Source organism: Saccostrea cucullata, unplaced genomic scaffold (genome assembly GCF_032062105.1).
Source record: "Saccostrea cucullata isolate Sc308-1 unplaced genomic scaffold, CSIRO_AGI_Scuc_v1 ctg107, whole genome shotgun sequence".
Classification (NCBI taxonomy): Eukaryota; Metazoa; Mollusca; class Bivalvia; order Ostreida; family Ostreidae; genus Saccostrea; species Saccostrea cuccullata.
Genome location: NW_026928317.1, coordinates 147,200 through 168,356, shown reverse-complemented (window position 1 = coordinate 168,356; position 21,157 = coordinate 147,200). Strand labels below are relative to the sequence as shown.

General features: G+C 32.2%; 2 protein-coding genes across 2 annotated transcripts; one reads left to right on the top strand and one right to left on the bottom strand.

The window, feature by feature from the left end:
- Positions 1-9,996: 9,996 nt before the first annotated feature.
- On the bottom strand, positions 9,997-13,136 carry LOC134277175 (sperm microtubule inner protein 11-like). Its single transcript, XM_062759457.1, has 3 exons — positions 12,812-13,136; positions 11,456-11,591; positions 9,997-11,139 (listed from the first exon to the last, which is right to left on the bottom strand). Exons 1-3 carry the CDS (start codon positions 13,059-13,061, stop codon positions 11,091-11,093), a joined length of 435 nt encoding a protein of 144 aa, XP_062615441.1. The 5' UTR covers positions 13,062-13,136; the 3' UTR covers positions 9,997-11,090.
- Positions 13,137-13,343: 207 nt separating this feature from the next.
- Positions 13,344-21,157, top strand: LOC134277191 (T-complex protein 1 subunit epsilon-like). Its single transcript, XM_062759518.1, has 12 exons — positions 13,344-13,563; positions 13,950-14,175; positions 14,816-15,014; positions 15,132-15,343; positions 16,241-16,278; positions 16,555-16,674; positions 16,924-17,109; positions 17,330-17,467; positions 18,832-19,012; positions 19,247-19,365; positions 20,044-20,055; positions 20,855-21,157. The coding sequence occupies exons 1-11, from the start codon at positions 13,465-13,467 to the stop codon at positions 20,047-20,049; spliced, it is 1,524 nt and encodes a 507-aa protein (XP_062615502.1). The 5' UTR covers positions 13,344-13,464; the 3' UTR covers positions 20,050-20,055; positions 20,855-21,157.

Here is a 21,157-nt window from a genome sequence, read left to right as displayed (position 1 = left end):
CTTGGTTCTTCTCATCTTAGTACTGTAATCTGATACTGCAAATTGATAAAATATTGTTAATATATCTTAATGTCGAGTTGAAGGCCACAGCAAGTGTTGTATTCTTACCATGTGAAAAATTCTGAGAACATTCTATTTCATGTAAAAGGGTGTAAAGTGAAGGTTAACATTTAAAGGAACACAATTAGTGCCCATGGGGATTCCGAGTTTGTTGGAAGACTTAGGTCTCCTAAGACTACATGAAAATGTTGTCAATGAGGAATTGGAGAGATTTTTCACGATGTAATTTTGTTGATGGCCAATCACAAGATGTGAAAGTTTGGGAGTTCTGAGAAATGCTTATAACAATGTTGATAACCCCCATCACAGTGTATACCTATGACCTATCTTATTGGGCGAACCCTTTGTTTTCCCCCAAATCCATCCTCTCCATGCAATAGTGAGAATGCCCACATGAATAGGAGTTACAGTTCAGATTCTACGATGCCTGGAGTTCATCATTCTCTTAACTTGAGTAAAATGGCTGTTAACCTTAAAAAGCCAATTTATCTAATGCTGATTTTGAATTTCTCTGTCATGACACAGCGTTACATTTGTCTTCCAGCCCACGGGCTGTTGTCCTAGGTAAAGGAAATAACCTACACGTTCTTATTAGTTTATATAGGGCAACTTTGCATTAGAAAAATCTTTCAACTTTATTTTGAGAATTCCTGTTTAAGCACTGGCAAAGAGGGCTTATTTTTAATTTCAGGATGCATTTATCAACACTGATGGAAAGAATCGATATTGGGGAGGGGTTTAATGCTACTAATCTTAAGAACAAGAAAATATGCTAAAAGCACAGTCATTTTTTTTTTGGAGGGGGGGGGGGGGTAAAACGTGCAATTTACTCTTTCCATTTAATAAATAATTCATCTACAATGCAAAATCAAAGCAATCACGTTTTTTTTCGGGCCTTTCCGGTAAGCTCGAAAAGGTCCGAGATTGAAAGTTGAAGATGTCCAAAATTTTACAGTACCACAAACTTATTTTCTCGTTTATAGAAAAAATTCAAAATTTAAAAGAAAATTGCCTTAGATAATTATTTATTCATTTATTTATAAAATAATGTCTCCACATCCTTTGACACATTTGGTGAATTTTTCCTGACAATTTTTCCCGCAGCGGTTTGACGTATTATTGGGGTTGGGTTGACCGCAATGTAAAGCCACGAAGTTTACTTGTTCGACAGTTCCACCACATTCATTTTTACAACAATCTCCAAAACTATCTCCACACCTGGCTCGACATTTGACAACTCCAGCGGTCTCGCAACTTATCAATAAAGCCATCAAACACAGGGGGAGTAGAGACTGTGTCTGAAAAATAAAACAGATATTATATACCTTTCATAGGGTCGTATTTTGACTGTTTCATACCCATTGTTAGGACGTTGTCTTTATTCTAAAACTTCACTTCGAAATATTTTGTCTACCGGGGGGTTACAGCGGGTTTGACCGGTCGACATCCAAAGGATGATTGCTCCTCCTAGGCACCTGATCTTATGGATTTTCCAGGGCTCTGTGTTTTATGCCCTCTTTGCAGGGTTTTTTTTATCGTTTGTAGCTTGGGATTTCTTTTTTATTTCGACCGATAGCTTTTCTTTGTCATTACCTTTACATTTAATTTCACACTCCTTTGTTCAAGCACTAATAATTGAAATAATGTAGTTAACTTTTCAGAGTTTGAGAATTAAAAACAACTTACCTTCATAATGATCAAAAACAGTTTGTGGAAAATGTGCAGCTTGGATCCTGTTATGTTATATCCTTCTCAAGGCCTTGGAGGCATATCACTGCCAAAGCAATCTGTGACGCGATGAGGTGTATTTTCCTTTATTGTCATTACTTTTGTTATTTTTATTGCACAATTTATCATGCAGCAATGTACATTAAAAAGAACCAAAAACAAACAACAACAGAGGAATAGAAGTACTGAAGGGCAGAGTTGAATTTTACAATTAACACTAACTAAAGTTTTTTTTAAGACAGAAATTTAACAACACACACTGTAAAAAAATAACTAGTTAAAGTCACGAAGAAAAGTAGTAAATTTACTGTTTCACTACCTTAAAAGTAGTTTTACGATATTATTTACTAAAAGATTAGTAAAGTTAGAATTGATATAAGTTTTCACTAGGTATCTAAAGTATCTATAAAACCCCCGCTCCACAACTCACATCTTATACCAGTAAAATGAAAGTTTACTAATCACGACCAACGCTTTACGAGGCACACTTTTAAATTCACTAGGTTTTTCTTTCAGTGCAATAATATAAATGTACTACATGTACATATATATAGTAAACGTGCCTAAGAACTGGAAAGTCACATTAAAAGCGTTATCTTCTTAGATCTACAAATAAACTTCAACGTTTCAGTTATGAAAAAGTTTAATGTCATTAAAGCTTAGATATTTTCACTTTGTGGTATTTAGCACTTGAAATACGTTGGCAACGCCAAGTACTTAATAAAGATATACTTGTAGAAGTTTTGGAAAAGTCAGCTTACGGAGTGAGGATATTTGCATGGAATCTTGTTAATGATTACCAACAGTATGTCATTTCTTTTAAAACCTGGCAAGATTATTACAATAGACAAAAATGTCCAGGTAGAAATTTGTGGTTGACAGCGGGTATGACGGGATGATAACTACTTCTAGGTTCCTGATCCAATCTCTGGAATTTCCGAAGTTCTGTGTTTTATCTTTTATGCCCTGTTTACAGATTTAATTGTATACCGGTGTATATTTTAGTCGATCCAGTTATTTATGAAAAATAATGAGTTGTGATTCTCATTAATCTTTGACTTTATCATTTTTATTGATAACTATTTGATCTAGCAGATGCTTGATCTTATTAACTGTCTTAATAAGGTGATGTGACTTTACAATTACACCAAAATACACCAGTTCATAATCAGATTCATAAATGTACACGGCCGGCGCACCGGGTTGCGTCCCCCCCCCCCCCCCCCCCCCCCCGTTTGAAATTTATTTAAAACTTGTATGTCAATTATACCAAAATGAAGAAGAAATATCTTTTATTTGAAAAAAAAAAAACACAATATTTCCGAAGCTTGTCCCCGGACCTCCAAAAAACCTTTTCTTTTTCCCCTGGGGGCTTCAGTAAAGCCACAATTACCTTCTAACCCCCACCCTTTAACATTAGGAAAGAAATCCGCCACTGATAATTTATGTTAAATATTTGGTGCATTCGTAAAAAAATCTATATCATAAGGATATGAAGATAACGAACAGTATTCAATCTCAAAGTCCATTAAACAATACAAAATAGGGGCATTGGAAACATATACCTCCAAAACATCAGAGGAGGGATCATGCCATGGAGGAGTGACCTGCCGATGTCACACCCGCCTTGTGCTCCTTGCCATGATCGGGAAATAACAGAAAAAATCTGTTGTCTATTCAGTGTGTAAATAATGGCCTATCAATTAGTATGAAAATGTACGTCAGCATTCATTTGACTCAATGATAAATTGTATTTGCTGACAAGGTCATTGTATTGACCATAGAACTTACGAAATGATGACTTTAAACGAGACTGCTGATATTCTTGTTTCATCAACTTCTTTGTCAATAATTTACCTCGTTTTAGATCTTCATACGTAGAGCATGCTCTTGCGTATAAAATATGAGATATATATATTCCGTATGCAGGTGATGAAGGTATATTGCTGCATAAGTAAGGGAAGTTGACGATAGAAAAGTTAAAGTCATCACGTTTATCATATACATGTAGCTTGGTTGTTAGATTACCATTTGTGTCTTTTTCAAGTAAAATATCCAAGTATGAAACAGAAGTGTCGAACTCTATGGTATCTTTTATCTGAAGCTCACCAGGATATATCGTATCGACGGTGGAATGGAAATTACCATTATTAATTGACAATACGTCGTCGATATATCTAAATGTCGAGTTCAAGGCCACAGCAAGCGTTTTCTTCTTTTCACGCATAAGATTTTGCATGAATTCTGCTTCATATGAATATAAAAATAAGTCTGCTAATAACGGAGCGCAATTTGTACCCATGGGAATTCCAATAGATTATTGGAATACCTGATCTCCAAAAATCACATAGATATTGTCAATCAGAAACTCAAGCATCTTCTTAATGTCAACTTCAGAGTACTTATGTGTGCAATCAGAATCTGTTTTAACAAAATGATTTTGCAAATGACCAATGATGAGGTAAGTAAATTTACGAGTTCCATTTTTATTGAAAAAGCAGTTGTCAATGATATCAAAAAGCCTGGATTTTAATTTGTCGTGGGGAATTTTTGTGTATAAAGTTGAAAAGTCGTAAGTTTTTAAGCTGTTGGTTTTTGTAAAATCCTGTGATTTCAAATTGTCCAAAAGTTCTTTAGAATTTTTTAGTATCCACATCTGATTCACACCACTTCTTGAATATGTAAATGCACAGTACTCTTGAAGTTTTTCCTTCACTACTGTCAATATCTTAGTGAGGAGTACGAAAGAGGCTTAGTTGAACATTTAATAAACCTGCAATATATCAAAGTAGGGATTCTTATGAAGTTTCGGAATCCAATATATATAAGGTAGTTCAAATTCATTTTGGCGCTGTGGAATATTAAAGGTATTCAAAACTGACATATGGTTTTGAAGAATTTCTTCTTTAGAAAGGGAACTATGTGTATAAGTGGGATTACCACTTGTAGAATTGAATCCAAGTTCTTCTATAAAATGCAATTTATATAATGAGCCTTACAAACGAAGACAGTGTTGTCACCTGCTTTGTCGGCAGGAACCAGTACGTATTGATCGTGTAATCTATCTAATTCTTTTGTCACTTCTAATTGCCTATCTCCATTTGACAAATTTTAGCTCCTGTTTCAAACAAATAAATGGGTCTGCTGCGTACTATGGACACAGTTGATGGATTATTTTCATTAACAGTGGATTTTTTTTTTAATTCAGCAACACGTGCTTTGTCGCCAATTGACTGACTGTATTGGTATTTCATGTTAGCATACAATGATTTACATCGTCCACTCTATAACTATTTTGCACATAAATGTATCTAAACCATCAATTTAAAATGTATAGACATGTAATTGTTTAAAAGTTTTCGATGTGAAATCCTAGTACAATATATAATTGCTTGTTTTATCATATGATATATTTACTTATATATATTTGTTTATTCACCAATCAAGGGCCCTCAGGGGGCATGAACAAATTATTACAATATGATTACACTGATTACAATTGAATATAATAGATGTATAATTAATATGACTTAGTAATTAGGTTTGACATGGAGAAGCGCAATACCACAAGTTGTATCATCATGAAAATGTAGGATTTGTTACATATTCATAGTATAGTCTCACACTGGATCAAAAGTATAGAAAACAACAGGATGATAAAAAGAAATAATAATAAATATTAAATAAATAAAAATTGAACCTTCTTGTAATAATGGCAGTACGATATTATATAGTGCATCTTGAATACAGAGCTAGGGCTTATTATGGCACGCCGATTGGTTCAAAATTATTTTCTACACGACCTTAAACAAAAATTACACGAAAGTAAAAACTTACACAAAGTGAGGAAAGTATACACAAAGTTATTGAAATTTACACAAACTACAGAAAAACTTACAATCAACAAAATATTTACACGATATAGTGAGAAAATTACAAAACATAAAAACGAATACTGCACGAGTGAGAATACAACATCGACATAATATACGACGCATCCTCATTGCGCACATTTCATTAATACATTAGAGAACAACTCAGTTGGCTTGGATGCTTGAAATAAACCTATAAATTTATCCTAAAGGATGAGTAACGTGTTAGTAATATTTATTTAATCTTTTTAAAAAGGATTCAGTCTTTTAGAATTCAAACTCTCAAGAATATGTACAATGTGTTTTATGCATGTATAAATTTACACACAATCTTAAGTATGGAATATGAACACCCCCTATTAAAAACATTCTACACATGTATTTTTAAATAACGTAAAAGGGATTTTATTACCTGTGTGTTTAATTTTTAGATTTTTAAATTGATTCCTCTATCATTGTCTATATAGCAATTTCTTTTGAAAGTGTAAAACGTTGATATGGTAAAGGTTTCATAAAATTAATAAAAACAGCATGTGATGTAATAAGGGCAGTTAACAACCAATCAAATCTTAGCTCCTTTCACCACCCACTGTGTGTACGGACGGTAATAATTAACAGATGTTTTTTTTTCATATAGAGAGATCCCTGCTGGTGAAGGAATGAAAGACACCTGTACGCTAATGATTTATAGTTATTTAGAACATCAATAATACCTTTTGATTAAGGATAAGCAATTCATACAGAGATTTTGAAGCATTGTTGCAATCATCTGGGTTGTGGAATTTGACAGAAAACTTTTTGGAAATAAACAGTAAAAAATAAAAATAAGGCAAATAATTGCGCAACTTTAAATTTTATATTAAAACGATCGAATATAATTATTAATTTTTTTTATATTGTATGTGACAAAGTAGAACATTAGTCTTTAATTTTGAACAATGTGTAGTGATTTCATAAATATCCATGTAAATGTAGAAATTTGTATGTAAATTGTAAAATCGTTTTAGTTATGTGAATTTAATATACTGGGTATATAATGTTTTTTATCCATTTGCAATGTAAAATGTATATAAAGGAGTTAAAACAATTTTAAATTATGATATACAGACACATATAATATCGGTATAGCATCACTTTTAATATGGCTGCGGTGTTTTTTTTGACAAATTACAAAAGTGGAATTGCATGACAAGCGAGCAAAAACGGTGCCGGGGGGGGGTGTCCAAACTGAAAATCCTATTTCGTTGAGGTACACCAAGGCGATTTCATCATTTTAAATTACATATATTGAATTTGAATTACAAATGAAAGGGGATGAGGCTAAATTTCTGTATCCCAAAAAAAGGTTATGCTTTTACGAAAAGAAAACTGCAAATATTCAATCCTCCGCAACGAGAAATCAAGTTCTTGACACGAATTTCACACAGAATTATATTTTTAAAAATATCACACCTATTGCAATTAGCCTTTAAAAAAATAACGATAAATAGTGTAATTTACCGTCCATATCCTGGAATTTGCAGATGACTGCATCCACATTTGAAAATTGAAGAGTTAGGGGGTCCCTGATATAGCTTTTTCTGTTGAAAAGCTCTCAAATATGAAAAAAGTAGATCAACGGGTATCTTTTTATTGATTTTCCGATTAACATTCATTTTTCCTTATAACTTCGAATTTTTCCTGTTAATATCCATAGGTTTTCTTGTGATATTTATTACAAAAAATCCGTTTAAATTTACAACGTTTGGAAGTGCTAAATTATTAAAATTTTATGAACACACACACGTAAAAGAATTTGTTTTCTTAAATATATTGGCAAAAATTGTGCTTTATTTGGAGATGATTTATTTGCATTTTTCACCTGATAAAAACAAGTTTTCTATTCTTTTCATTTAATCAAAGGCTGCCACATCCTTCCCATTTTATTTATGACATTGTATGTAGAGATTTTAATTCACATATGTTTTAAAACTCTTGGTGTGTCTATAATGGCCCCGCCCTCCCCCGGGGGTCATGAAACTTAAATTTAAATTTACACTACCCCAGAATGCTTCCACATAAGCTTCATGTGTTTTTCCATAGCCAGTGGTTCTTGAGAGGAAGTTTTGTTTTTCATTTGGATATATTTAATATATAAAACAAAAGCGCATGTACATAGAGTATATTAGTATATTCTCCGTTTATCTGGTCCTTTTTATTAAAAATGAAAACATTTATAAAGTAATCGCCATTGCGAATGAGGGCAACGCTTACAGAAATATCTTGTTTTTATTTCGAAGTTTATAACAAAATATATATTTCTATGGAAAAAATCATTCCAAAAAGTAGGCTACAGATATCCAACCAAAATTGATATCGGATATTTTATAAGTTTGGATACATATGTAAATAGAAATAAAATATTTATATGTTTGACATTAAAAATACGTTGTGTACATCTGGCCTCACTTTTTAAATTTAAAAATGTACACATTTGTATATATCCATGCAACTGAATATTTAATTTCTTATTCCCCGAAATGGGGAAAAAATCTCCTCAAATGATTTTTTTAAATCAAGATGCTTGTCAGCCGTACTGTAGTTCATCGTTAGGTACTTTTAGTTCGGAGAAGAAGATCATATATACTCAATGCTACTTTTTTTTAAACCCCGCATTGTAGCACAAACGTTCCGATTCATTTTAACAATTTTTGTTCCCCATCATATAATACATCCTTTGTACTCAAGTTTGGTCAATATAAGAAATTCATAGTATTTTCAAAAAGCTTTTAAATAGTTTCGCATAGATCAGATGGAAACACTTCATTCGAAATCGGATTGTAAAAAAGCAACTTCCATTCTCGATAACATTCAGCTTAGCATACATGAAGAGATAAAGAGTACAGAAAACCAAGAACACTGTGAATATTATATGTGCATAGTATGATATGCGCAGCTGTATGCGCAGTGAAATTGTTTGTGTAATTTTTAGTTTCCTCTGCTCGTGCAATTTTCGATTTTTGTTTGTGCATATTAAACCCTTTAATCGATTAAAAAAATTCGGATTCATGTATTTTTCGTTATGTTTGTGTAAAAATCTTTTAAACTATGCGCAATTTTTACCGATACGTGCATTTTTATATTACTCTGTATATTTTTCTTTTTATAAAATCGTGATCGTTGTAGAAAATATTTTGATTACTTATTTCACAACTTGATATCGTAGAGATCAGAATTTTGCACTACACCCCAATATACTTTAACGACATACTATTATATATATTTATAAAACATTAAAGAAATTTGACAAAAATTGTATGCTTCTTTGTTATTTCCCAAGCAGGTTGGGGTCAATACTTCCACACGCCATGGTACAGTTTTGGAACTCTTCGTGGCATTCATGTCCACAGTGGTGATGGGAGTCCACGTCAACTGATCAATACGTTGTAGTGGCAGTGTAATTCGTGGAAGGATCCTTGATGTCGGACATTACCGTGGCACAGGGTCACACAGCAGTCCCCAAATTTGTTCCCACACCCCGCTCAACACTTGACCACTCCGCCCTCACAGTACAGCATTAGCAGCATAGCGCAAATGACACTCAAAATAAGACAGCGCATCTGGAAATCAAGAAATACAAAGAATGTTCTCTATAGGCTTTTTTTTTCTTTTTTTTGCTTTTTAGCCACATTGTAATCTATATGGTGGTGTTCTGAAGCAAAGCTAGGTTCCTTCCCGGGGAATAGTAAACCTTACTTGGATTGTTCTAAATGGTTGGGCACAAGTTCTCAAAACTGAATGAGCCCTCTCCCTTATTTATAGCTTCTTCAGCCGCATCATTCCTTAAAATAATCCCTCCCCCCGCGGAAATTTTGCAATAGATAAGATTTAAAGGAAAAGAAAAATTTACTTATTCTAATCAAATTACAGAGCTTCTCATATAGGGTAGATGTATATTTTTAAATGTTAAAATTGATCAAAAATTGAAATACATGTATCACCAAGAAACTGTTGATTATACTTAAAGCAGATGGTCTGTTTAAAGCGAAAAACTATTTCATAAACATACCATTGTTTGCTAGCAAATGTATTGATAATCAGCCAATCCTGACCTGAATACAGAATTGTCAGAAAGATAACTGACTGTATTTCAACATATGTCTGTGATTGTATCGGTAGATAATACATTTTTTTTTTTTGGGAAAATCTGCATTTTTTTTTTTTTTTACCTGTTTGATCCAACCAGAATGAAAAGGGGGAGGGTGTACAAGAAAGAGAGAGACTGGTATTGAAATAAACACAGATGTAGTTGTGATGATAATTTGTGAAGTCAACGGCAAAACAAATAAAAATCATAAAGGTGTAATAATTTTGATTTATTGAGAATTAAAACAACAAATATTTCTCAAAACAAAGACATGAACACATGATTCTTAAAGAAGTATAAGTAAAGAAATAAAAGCAATTAATAAAGTTACATCAACAAAAAGCCGAAAAAGTAGCGATATGTGCAAAAGGGTCAACAGCAAAACACTTGCAGATTTTGTGATTTAGTTCACATCAGACAAAATAAACACATACACTGACCTGCTACACTATAGTTCACAATCGAAATTAATTAATTTGCAAATTAAGAGGCTGATGACATAAATAAAATTCAGTAGTTTTGTCAAGAATTAGTCCCCCAAACTGAATTTGCTCTTGTTCATAAATACAAGTAATTTATTTGGTAGTTTACCCTAGGAACTTGAGGTACTTGTGTTATGATTTGATAAATTGATATGAATTTTAATTTAAATGGTCTTATAAAAGATTTTTCACTCATTACCTCTACTAGATGAAATCAAGAAATTCTTGCATGATTGTGTTTACAACACTAAATTCTAAATATCTAATCAACATAAAATATAAAATGGTCAACTAGATAAACTACAATGTTGAGAAACTCCAAAAGATTTTTCTTATAAAAGAGTAAATTTAATGTACAAATTGTTCCAATGCATTTCAAAATTGAGGATGTTTTCTTGAAAACTGTTTGAAATTGATATAAGAAAATAAACCAGGGTAAAGATAGAAAAACAGGCATAATCATATGTCCATCTCTGATTTACACAAACAGACTATATAAATACAACATTCAAATGTGTATAACATGCATATTATGTCAATCATTAAATAGTGTTACAATTTTTTCTGAGTAAAAAAAAAATACAAGTAAATTATAAAAATATTAGTATTTGGTATTTGGAACATTATGATGAAATAATGCTTTTAAAATTGACTGCACATGGTGCAATAAACAAAGGTCAATAAAGAACAAAATGTAAAAGTTTGCTATTATTAAATTATTGAATCAGATCTTGTTTGCTATTATATCCATTTAATCCTCAGACATTTATTCTGCTGTACTGTGGCTCGATGTAAATTTTTATGACTATTATGACAGAAATATTAAAACAAGGTAAACTCCCTGTTGGTAAGGCTCATCTCATTCACAAATCTGAAATTCAAAAAATTACACCATAAGATCAGTGATATGCAGCAAAAATATTCTATCTTCAACTATCCATGAATTTGTTAAAGGAGAAAATGCTGTGGTCAGTGGACCAGAGCAGGGTTTGAAACTTGACCCCTTGAACTCTAGATGGACCTTATCTATCCAATGAGAAAAACAAACCTACATGCATGCAAGTTACCAATTCATTTTCATAATAGAGTAATTCATGATCCCCCCCCCACCAAAAAATGATTCTGATTTCTTTAAATCTATAGAATTTTTTACCCCCCCCTCCCTCCCAAATGATTTATACATGTACCTAGTCATTTCACTGTTGACATGAACGTGGCGGGGAACGTATGTCCAGGGCTGGTTTTGTTTCAATGGTGCCTCCTTTGTCCACCAGCCTACCTCTCTAGATGTGTGAAGGGGGAATTGGTAAATCTCAAAGGGCTCTGTCAAAAATAAAAACATTATTTCCAAATGAAATTATTGTGCTGTATAAGATACTAAGATACAAATTGTAACAAGCTGGATGAACTCATATATCCTAAATATTTAGCACAAGCACTTGATGCTATAAGGTATGGGGTTCATTTTTTAAAAGAAAAACATTATTACCATTTGCCTGTGATATTCAGTATCAGCTTATATTAATATGATACATGTAGTGTATTTAAATTACTGTGAAATGCATTTATCATGTTTATTAATAAGTTTAGTCTAGACAAGTGTTCTCTGAATTAAAGTGTATATATTTGTTTAACTATTGTGCATGGTGCTCTAGCACCAAAATCCAATATTCCAGACTGGCATGATCTGCAATTACAGACTTATTGGTCTCTATTTCAAAAATTCTATTACCTACATGTATTAAGTACAACCAATTCTGTCTTTTAATTAAAAATATTTGGTATCTAGTGATCAATTGGCCTGGCAGAGAATAAATACTCAATTATAAGGTAATAAAACTTGTCAGTTATTTAAATAAAGTCTGATCAGTCAACAGGTGTCAGGAAAAATTATCTAGTACATGTATATTGATTGATCAGACATTTTATATTGCAGTATAATCTACTTTTAAATAGTCTTTTCATGGGCAAATAGCTTTATAGGGTTCGATCAGAGAGAAAGATAATAATGTCACATTTCACAAATACATGTGTTTAAAAAAAGAAAAAAAAGGAATATGGATTTATCGTTTAGAATTAACTAACTGTATAGTGAATTTTTACTAAGTTTTCTTGCAATCTTAAAGTAATGCTTTATTAATCACTGAATGATTTTATATCTTATATGCCCAATTGCCCATGCATCCTAACAATGTCATGGGGTTCTTGCCATGGAACAAGTTGATACAGGTCCTTTGACATTGTGTGGAAGATGCATGTCTTATGTTATATTTACCAGTTAGAATTAGAATGTAACTGTGACTCGGGACAAGCCCTCACCACAATCAACACCCCCTTCAATTGCAAGCTCCTGATATTCTTAAATTCATAGGGTTATACAATTTATGCATTGTACATGCTACTTATGCTAGACTGTATGTTTTAATTGCAATGCATGTCATGTGCAAATACAGCTCTACTTGCACCATACTATACACTGTACCATAGTGTATGTAAGTATTTTGCAAAGCTTTAAAATAAGTAACATATAGAAAAACCCAAACCTTTCGGATTCCTGATATGCTTTGTCCTCATCCTTGTGTATTCCCCATATGAACCTTGTGGTCCAGGTCCATAACCGGACACCTGATCAATGGGAACAATAGATCGTCTGGGGGGATTTTTTTCCTTCAAGGGAGGAAGGGCTACAAATCCAATTTGGGTTTTTGAGCGAATAGGATCCATTTTGGCTGGGATCGTTCCTTCACGGATTGTATTCTGATAACCCAATTGGGTTATGCCAAAGAATGCCATATCTCTTGTCTTAAAATTGCAAGGTTTAGGTTTCTGATTAGCGGTGTGCACTTGAAGTTGCTATGAAGTTTGTTTATATCCTGTATAGAAGATTAATGTATTGAAATTCTCCAAAACGAATAAATCAAACAAAGTACAATACTTTCTTTTACTTGATAAATCTTTCTAAATGTTTTTGATTAAAACAATAGATAAATTTTTATTTCTATAAAATTCAGTTTTGAAGTAACAAAAATACATTTTTCGTAATAAATTCGGGATTTCGTTTCGCATAAAAAGAATTCCGATATGACGATTAACTGTAATGGTAAACTTCCGGTTAGTAATTCCATTCTCGTACATTCGATGAAAATTCCTCTTTGATATCCAACATCATCGGCGGTTTAAGGGAGTAGAATTAGTCATGAGCGGGTCGTTAGCGTTTGACGAATATGGGAGACCTTTTATCATCATCAGAGACCAAGAAAGGAAGTCACGATTGACAGGAATCGAGGCCCACAAAGTAAGGAATGCAGCATGACTTTTTGTTTACAAACTCATTTCACTACATAACATCGAGTAAAACATATATTACGACAAATGTTTGATTTAATTTGAAACAACATTGCATAAAACATGAACACCTTAACGTAAATTTGTACAGTTAGTGTAAAATTTAGTATTTGAGTCCTGAAAGTTAAAGTAAGTTTGATCATGTTGAAACAAGTTTAACATTCTACATTTAAAACTAAGCATTGTACATTAAAATAACTGTCTTTGCAAAGTCAGAACTAATGAAATTACATTTACTTTCCTGATGACATGAAAAAGTAAATTTTATTTGCAAGCTAGTGTGATTTGACATAAGTTGTTTTCTCTCAGTATATCAAATTATCATCCTGTTCACAGTCCCACATTATGGCAGCCAAGTCCGTTGCAGGAGTCTTGAGAACTTCCCTTGGACCTAAAGGCTTGGACAAGCTGTTGGTCAGTCCCGATGGTGATATCACAGTGACTAATGATGGTGCTACCATTCTAAAACAGATGGATGTTCAGCATCAAATTGCCAAGCTGATGGTCCAACTGTCACAATCACAAGATGATGAAATTGGAGATGGAACTACCGGGGTAGTAGGTAAAGAGACAACAAGACTATTATACGAATAAGTTTAATGCAAAATGAAATTGTTGATTAGGGCTGTCATGGGTACCCAAAATGACCTGGAACTGTGGAACAATTTATTCGGGTTGGGTTCTATTATGCCAGAATCCACTTCAGTTCCGATTTGTACAATAAAGCATAATAATGGCGTCTAAAACAAAAGGTTTGTTAGTGCATTAATGTGATTTGAATTATTTGGTTCAATTATTTTTCTACAAAGGAAACTACTATAAACTAGTCATTTTGTAGCCGTTTCTTGGATTAAATTTTTTTTTTAAAATTGTTGAATATAATTCAAATCATGAGTTTTTATTCAATTATATACCCGAACCGGAAAAAAATTGAAACTGAACTTCAAAAATTTAGAACCGACCCAAATTACATTATGGAACCGTGACAGCCCTATTGTTGATCATACACCCAATATTTTCTTACGTTTTATATGTTTTATGTTGGTGAGATTTAACCATCATATACAACTAATGAGGTTAAAAAAGGAGTTGTCAATCCTGATTTCATCCTGATACCGCCGAAAGCAACTATTTCATATTATTGTGCAACAATCTTAAAATATATGTAACAAATTAGTTATATTATTATTTTCATTTTATAGTTTTGGCTGGAGCCCTTCTAGAACAAGCAGAAAAGCTTCTAGATAGAGGAGTTCATCCAATTCGTGTTGCTGATGGATACGAAATGGCTGCTAAAGTAGCTTGTGAACACCTAGAAAAAGTCAGTGAAGAATTCACAGTTAGTCCTAAAGATAAAGAAGATCTGGTCCGTTTAGCAATGACTACCCTAGGTTCAAAAATGTAGGCATCAATGTGTGATATCATTGTTTTTTGGAGCAAAACTTCATATATGCTTAAAAGTTTAATTAACAGAATTATAAGAGCATTCATAATAACAAAATTTGTCTTGGATTTCAGAGTGAACAGATGTCATAGACAAATGGCAGAAATAGCTGTAGATGCTATCATGTCAGTAGCTGACTTTGAGAGGAAAGATGTAGACTTTGAGCTTATTAAAGTTGAGGGGAAAGTTGGAGGGAAAATGGAGGATACCATGCTCATCAAGGGGGTTATTGTAGACAAAGATATGAGTCATCCACAGATGCCTAAAGTAAGTGGTTATTCTTCTAGTGAGAAAATGAAAAATCTATGTTTTATAAATGTGTAATTGTTAAGCATTAAAAAAAATGGTCAATTAATCCAATTGAAAACTCACTTTGAGTATAATCATGTTGCCTTAAAAAATTATATTGATTTTTGCTTTGCTATTAAAAATGTTACATCAAAAATTCTTACTTTTGATGAGACAGTGATAAAAAAGTCATATAACAACATTTACTTCAGTGTTGTTTTAAGGAAGCTTTTTTTGTGTGATTTTCACACAGAACATCATATAATACGGAAAAATATGCTAAGATAGCTATTCTGACTTGTCCCTTTATTTAATTTTACCAAAGCACCTAAAACTCAAATAGTTTTACTAATATCTCAGGGCTCGACATTAACGCTTGTCCGGTACCAGTGAAAAAAAAATACGGACAAGTGATTATTGCTGGGCACTTGTCCGATTGGACAAGTGCATTTTAATGTAAAGGAGTCTCTAAATAATTAAAAGAATGACTGTTGAAAGCTAATCAGAATTTTCAAGACGGAAGCTGTACATAAAATCCAGACTTTGATCCTGATATTTACCGCTATATTAATTAGGGCTGGGTATTGGCCCGAGATTTTGTATTGCGATATATTGCGATATTTATAACTGTATTGCGATATGTATTGCAATATTTTTAAAGTAATTTAAATGGCATTTTCTTACAATATTTACTTAAATTTACATGCAGAATGTACATAACTATGATAAATAACCCATGCATAAAAAAAAATCTTGTTGATTTCATTTAAGTTATGCTGAAATGTTCCCACAAAACAACTTCTGTCTTACTGTTTGGCTTAATAACAAACTTTCATACATTCATTTCTATATTTAATCACAAAATTCTTTAAACAATATATATCGATATTGCGAGATTGTATTGTATATGAAATATCGTCCATGGTTCAGCAGGTAAGAAGTAGCATTCTGTTAACATAAAAACTTGAAGAAGTTATATATATTCATCACTCCAGTATTGTTTGTAGATTGTATCATACTGAAATGATTGTTTAAATACTGTATTTATTGCCATGCATTGCCTGTTACCAAATCCAGACTCTAAATTAAATGAATTGTATTCAGAAAAACAAATAATTGAGATTTTTTGAAATGGTTGTGGAAATGTTATTGACATTGTATTAAAATTATCTATTAAATTTTCTTGATACCATTTTATTTGTCTTTTAGGTAAAAGACACAGGTGCTAATTTGGTTATCTGTCAGTGGGGATTTGATGATGAAGCAAACCACCTGTTACTACAGAAAAGTCTGCCTGCTGTGCGATGGGTGGGAGGACCAGAAATAGAGGTATGACATGCAAAGGAAAAAAGATTAATTTTATCTAACCAGCAGCTGTAAAAATGCATTTTAAGAAATTAGCATGATTTTTGAAATAAAGATCTATTATCAACAACATATATGTCGAAGGCTTATGTCGAAATAGGCCCCGTTTTCTTATATATATGATTTTAAAAACAAAATGCAATTTATACATACAGTTAGCATGATTTTTTAAATAAAGATATACTTTAACTTGCAATTGTTTATCTCTTACAGTTAATAGCTATAGCAACAGGAGGCAGAATTGTACCCAGATTTGAGGAGCTAACAAAAGAGAAACTAGGAAAAGCAGGAACTGTCAGGGAACTGTCCTTTGGTACAACTAAAGATAGAATGTTAGTGATAGAAGATTGTAATAACTCACGAGCAGTCACCATATTTATTAGGGGAGGTAACAAAATGGTAAGTTTTTATAACAGATTGGAGGTGAGCTTTGCTATTCAAAATTTGTTCCAGATTTAGTGTAAAATTTTCATTCATTCAGAACGTTTTCTATAGTTACGAATTGACGAATTTTTATGGTATTTTAGCACTTGCATTGAATATATTGAATGTTCAAGTTATTTACTATTTAGAAGTCAATCAATTCCAATGCCCTTTGATATGACTTGATGTTTTGTAGATTATTGAGGAGGGTAAGAGAAGTATCCATGATGCCCTGTGTGTGATCAGGAACCTGGTCAAGGACAACAGGATTGTGTACGGGGGCGGGGCACCAGAAATCTCGTGTTCAGTGGCCGTCGCTGAGGCCGCCAAAAAGGTGTGTATACAGCAGACTGTGAAAGGAGACCATATGGTAATGTTGGGTTAACTCGTGCACAAGTGTTTTACAGTGTATGTGATATGCTGGCTCTGTCTTGTGCTAAAGTATTGCTCTCCTCAAATTATTGTTATGTTTTCATAAAGATCTAAACATAATATCTATGGGGAAAACAAGTGATTCTAGAGAAATACTCTTTTTTAAAAAATTGTGATGGAACGAATGCTGCCAACAATCGATTGTTAGTGGTTAAGATGCTACTTATCCATTAAAAAATAAACTCCTTACTCAGAGACTCTAGCACAAATTCTTTTAAGTCTGCACCATATGGGCAACGGCATGTCATTTAAAATATATGAAAATTCATCAACAATAATGAAGAGATTTATATGGCAGAATTTTCTATGTTTAGGTAGTTGATTGATGCATGAGGAATTTCAGTCTTTGAAATATTCAAAAGCTGGCTCAGACATCATGCGAGAGAAATGTGCTTCTTTAACCATGGTTATGTTTCTTCATGGAACTTAAACACTGATGAAAGATGTACAGATTTCATATACATGTATATATTCCATATCTTTTGAATAGAAAATAGTCCTGTCAGATCTCATAATTTCTAATTCAGTAGAACAGAGAAAATTTTCACTTACTTAGAATGAGGATTAAAAAGGAAAAAATTGTTGTGGTGTTAGACTCACTTTCACATATTCATGGTATTTGAGACATAAACATTCTAAATACTGTCAGAAAATGAAAGCTTATTGTTTTTAGATATTTTCATAAAGAATTTTTTTTGATGAATTGGACTCTATGTATACATGGTACAGGTATATATCAGCTTAACTTTGGGAATTTTTTTCTAAAACCTTGATTTTTCCTACATTAACACTTGCTTTGATATGCTTTGTAAAGCTGATATATCAGATTTATATTTCAAAAGTATAAATACAGTCACATATTGTTAATTCAGTGTTCAAATTCAAAAGATATCCTATAATTCAAGGTATGAAGATTAAAATAAAAATACATAAAGAAAGTATGGTGGGGACTACAAACATCTATGGTATTTGAGATATTAATGCCCTGTATGTCAGGATTTCGTAAAAGTTCAAAATTGTTAAGGGGCTTACCGGTAATTGAAATCCTGTTCCCACTTTAAAATATTGCATGAGGAATTTCAGTTTTTGAACCATTCGTAAACTGACTCAGACATCATGCTAGAGAAATAGACTTCTTTAACCATGGTTATGTTTCTTTATGGAACTTAAACACTGATGAAAGATGTACATTTTTCCTAAGAAGGAATATTAGTAGTCAAAGTGGTTATAGTCACAAATTTTTGAACCACCTCTTTTTTCTTACAGATATCTACTCTAGAACAGTATGCAATGAAATCATTTGCAGAAGCATTAGAAAGTATACCTCTGGCATTAGCAGAAAACTCTGGATTTGCCCCAATCCACACACTAGCTGAAATTAAATCTAGACAAGTCAAGGAAAACAACCCCAGGCTAGGAATAGATTGTCTTAATAAGGGAACCAATGGTAAGTGGAAATATTGATTGGTAAAATGGTTGTTTACTAGTGGAAGATTTTTCATGTCATAGTGTCATTTTATCAGTTTTCCAGAATAAGTTGCATCTCTTAAAGAATTGTAATAATGACTTGTTTTTCAAATCATTAAGTTATAATACAAGCAGCAATATATATTGTATAAAATATACATGTATGTCTATAATTGATGTAATTGTGTTTTCAATGCCTACCTTTATATTTCAGACATGAAGTCCCAGTCTGTGATAGAGACGTTATCTTCCAAGAGAGCCCAGATTCTGTTGGCCGTACAACTGACAAAGATGATCCTAAAAATCGACGACGTCAGAGGAAGTGCCGATCAGGTGAGTTATCCAGACCTACCGTGTGTAGAGGATCTACTGGGATTGTGTAGGAGATATACCCTGTGACATACTATAGAAGCAGGAATTTTTGTGTGGATAAAATTTTGTTGAATTGTCATCTAAAAGGTTTTGTGGGCATTAAATTTTGCTGTTTCGAAGGTAACTCTATTTAATATAAAGTCATAAATAGATTCATATGGGATTTAATTCTGTTGATAATTGTTAACAATGAAACAAACAAAATTTAATTCCCAACAAATATTTTTGCTTTTACAGTAGTTGAAATTTAATTTATACTATTTGTGTGGAATCGGTTCAGGGGTTTTGATGTGGCATAAACTTGAGCTTTCTGCAAATAAATTGTACTTAAACCAATTTTTCTTTGTGGCTAAATGTACTGTCCTATTTTACTTCTTACATTTGGAACATTTTTGTTTTTATTTAACAAAAAGTATTTCTGAAGATGTCAGAGCCGTTTAATTTTTAGAATTCAAACAAATCTTTCTATGTATATCACAAAATTTGTAAAAGATAGTCAGTTATATGGGAGGGTTAATTTACTGTACACAATGTATGGTTTTATATGTAACTTATAACCAAGTTGGCATTTAAGGAAATAGTGCTGTGTGAGATAATTTTCTTCCTGAATACTTACAATTATGTTTTGCTTTACTACAGATGTGAGATGTGGTAAGTAAGGTTGCTGTGCTAGTGTGTTTGATCGACGATCTGTCTGATTCATGTAGAGGTTCATTTCTCCTAGTTCATTTGACTGTTTTCAGACTTTTCATTTAGTAGGCTTTGTATTTTAGAATCCTTTTCTCCATATGCAGAATCACACCACATTTTACTTATCTTCATTTAAAGGTTTTCCGTATTATTATGATTTCTTTATTTATTTTCCATGTGTATTTTGTAAAAGATCATTTTTTTTTTTGTGTGTTTATAAGGATAACGTGTGGACTAAATGATTTCCAATTCATAAAGCAACTAAATGTAGAGAAAAATTCAAACCTAGCTCAACCACAATTGTAATTCATCATCTTCAAAATGTTGAAGCATGAAAAATTTCATTCCAGTGATTACATCATAGTTTATCATTGTGTCTTTCTTAATTAAATTATCTTTCTTAAAAAAAAAAAGAATCATAATTTTATCTTTAGATAGGAAATTTAGAATGATCAGTAGTTTAAAAGATGTGTTTTTCTGTCTTTCACTTCAAAACCTTCTTTGAAAATATTCTATCTCATTTTGGTATTGTGTAACCTGTACATGTACCAGATTAAAACACAGCCAATTTTTTCTGTGGCTATTTCACTTGCCTTGCATACTGGTTCATTTTTATACTTTAACAATTTTTTTTAACTCATAGTATATCATTTATGTAATACACATGTGCATATTATTTACATAGCATTTATTTATGTGAATTTTAGAGATATTTTAAAGATGTGAATAGAGTAATGTACTCTTCTTTCTTTCATTTCAGGTCTAGCTGTAAATGTGGAAACCGTATGCAATATATAAAAGACATAAATTATTAAGTGACCAGGACGTTTTTTTTGTGTTGGAACATTGGAGACTGTTGTGAATGGTTTTCATATGTGACATAACTGAATTCCATTACATTTCCCAGCGATTTAGTACTAGTGTGAATGATTCACATGTACATTGTCAAATTTTCATGATAGTGTACTTGGTGAAGTATGAGTGACTTTTTTAATACATTAAGATATTATATACCTGTTTGGATCAGACTGCTTGAACAAATTAAAATATGATGAAATTGTCA

What these genes read in the sequence shown, in the direction of transcription:
- LOC134277175 (XM_062759457.1), bottom strand. Translation starts at nt 13,061, where the DNA reads ATGGCATTCTTTGGCATAACCCAATTGGGTTATCAGAATACAATCCGT. An exon ending in GCATATCAGGAATCCGAAAG is followed by an intron (nt 11,592 to 12,811) that starts GTTTGGGTTTTT and finishes TATTTTTGACAG; the next exon opens with AGCCCTTTGAGATTTACCAA. An exon ending in GTCAACAGTGAAATGACTAG is followed by an intron (nt 11,140 to 11,455) that starts GTACATGTATAA and finishes TTTGAATTTCAG; the next exon opens with ATTTGTGAATGAGATGAGCC.
- LOC134277191 (XM_062759518.1), top strand. Translation starts at nt 13,465, where the DNA reads ATGAGCGGGTCGTTAGCGTTTGACGAATATGGGAGACCTTTTATCATC. An exon ending in ACTACCCTAGGTTCAAAAAT is followed by an intron (nt 15,015 to 15,131) that starts GTAGGCATCAAT and finishes CTTGGATTTCAG; the next exon opens with AGTGAACAGATGTCATAGAC. An exon ending in TCGCTGAGGCCGCCAAAAAG is followed by an intron (nt 17,468 to 18,831) that starts GTGTGTATACAG and finishes TTTTTCTTACAG; the next exon opens with ATATCTACTCTAGAACAGTA.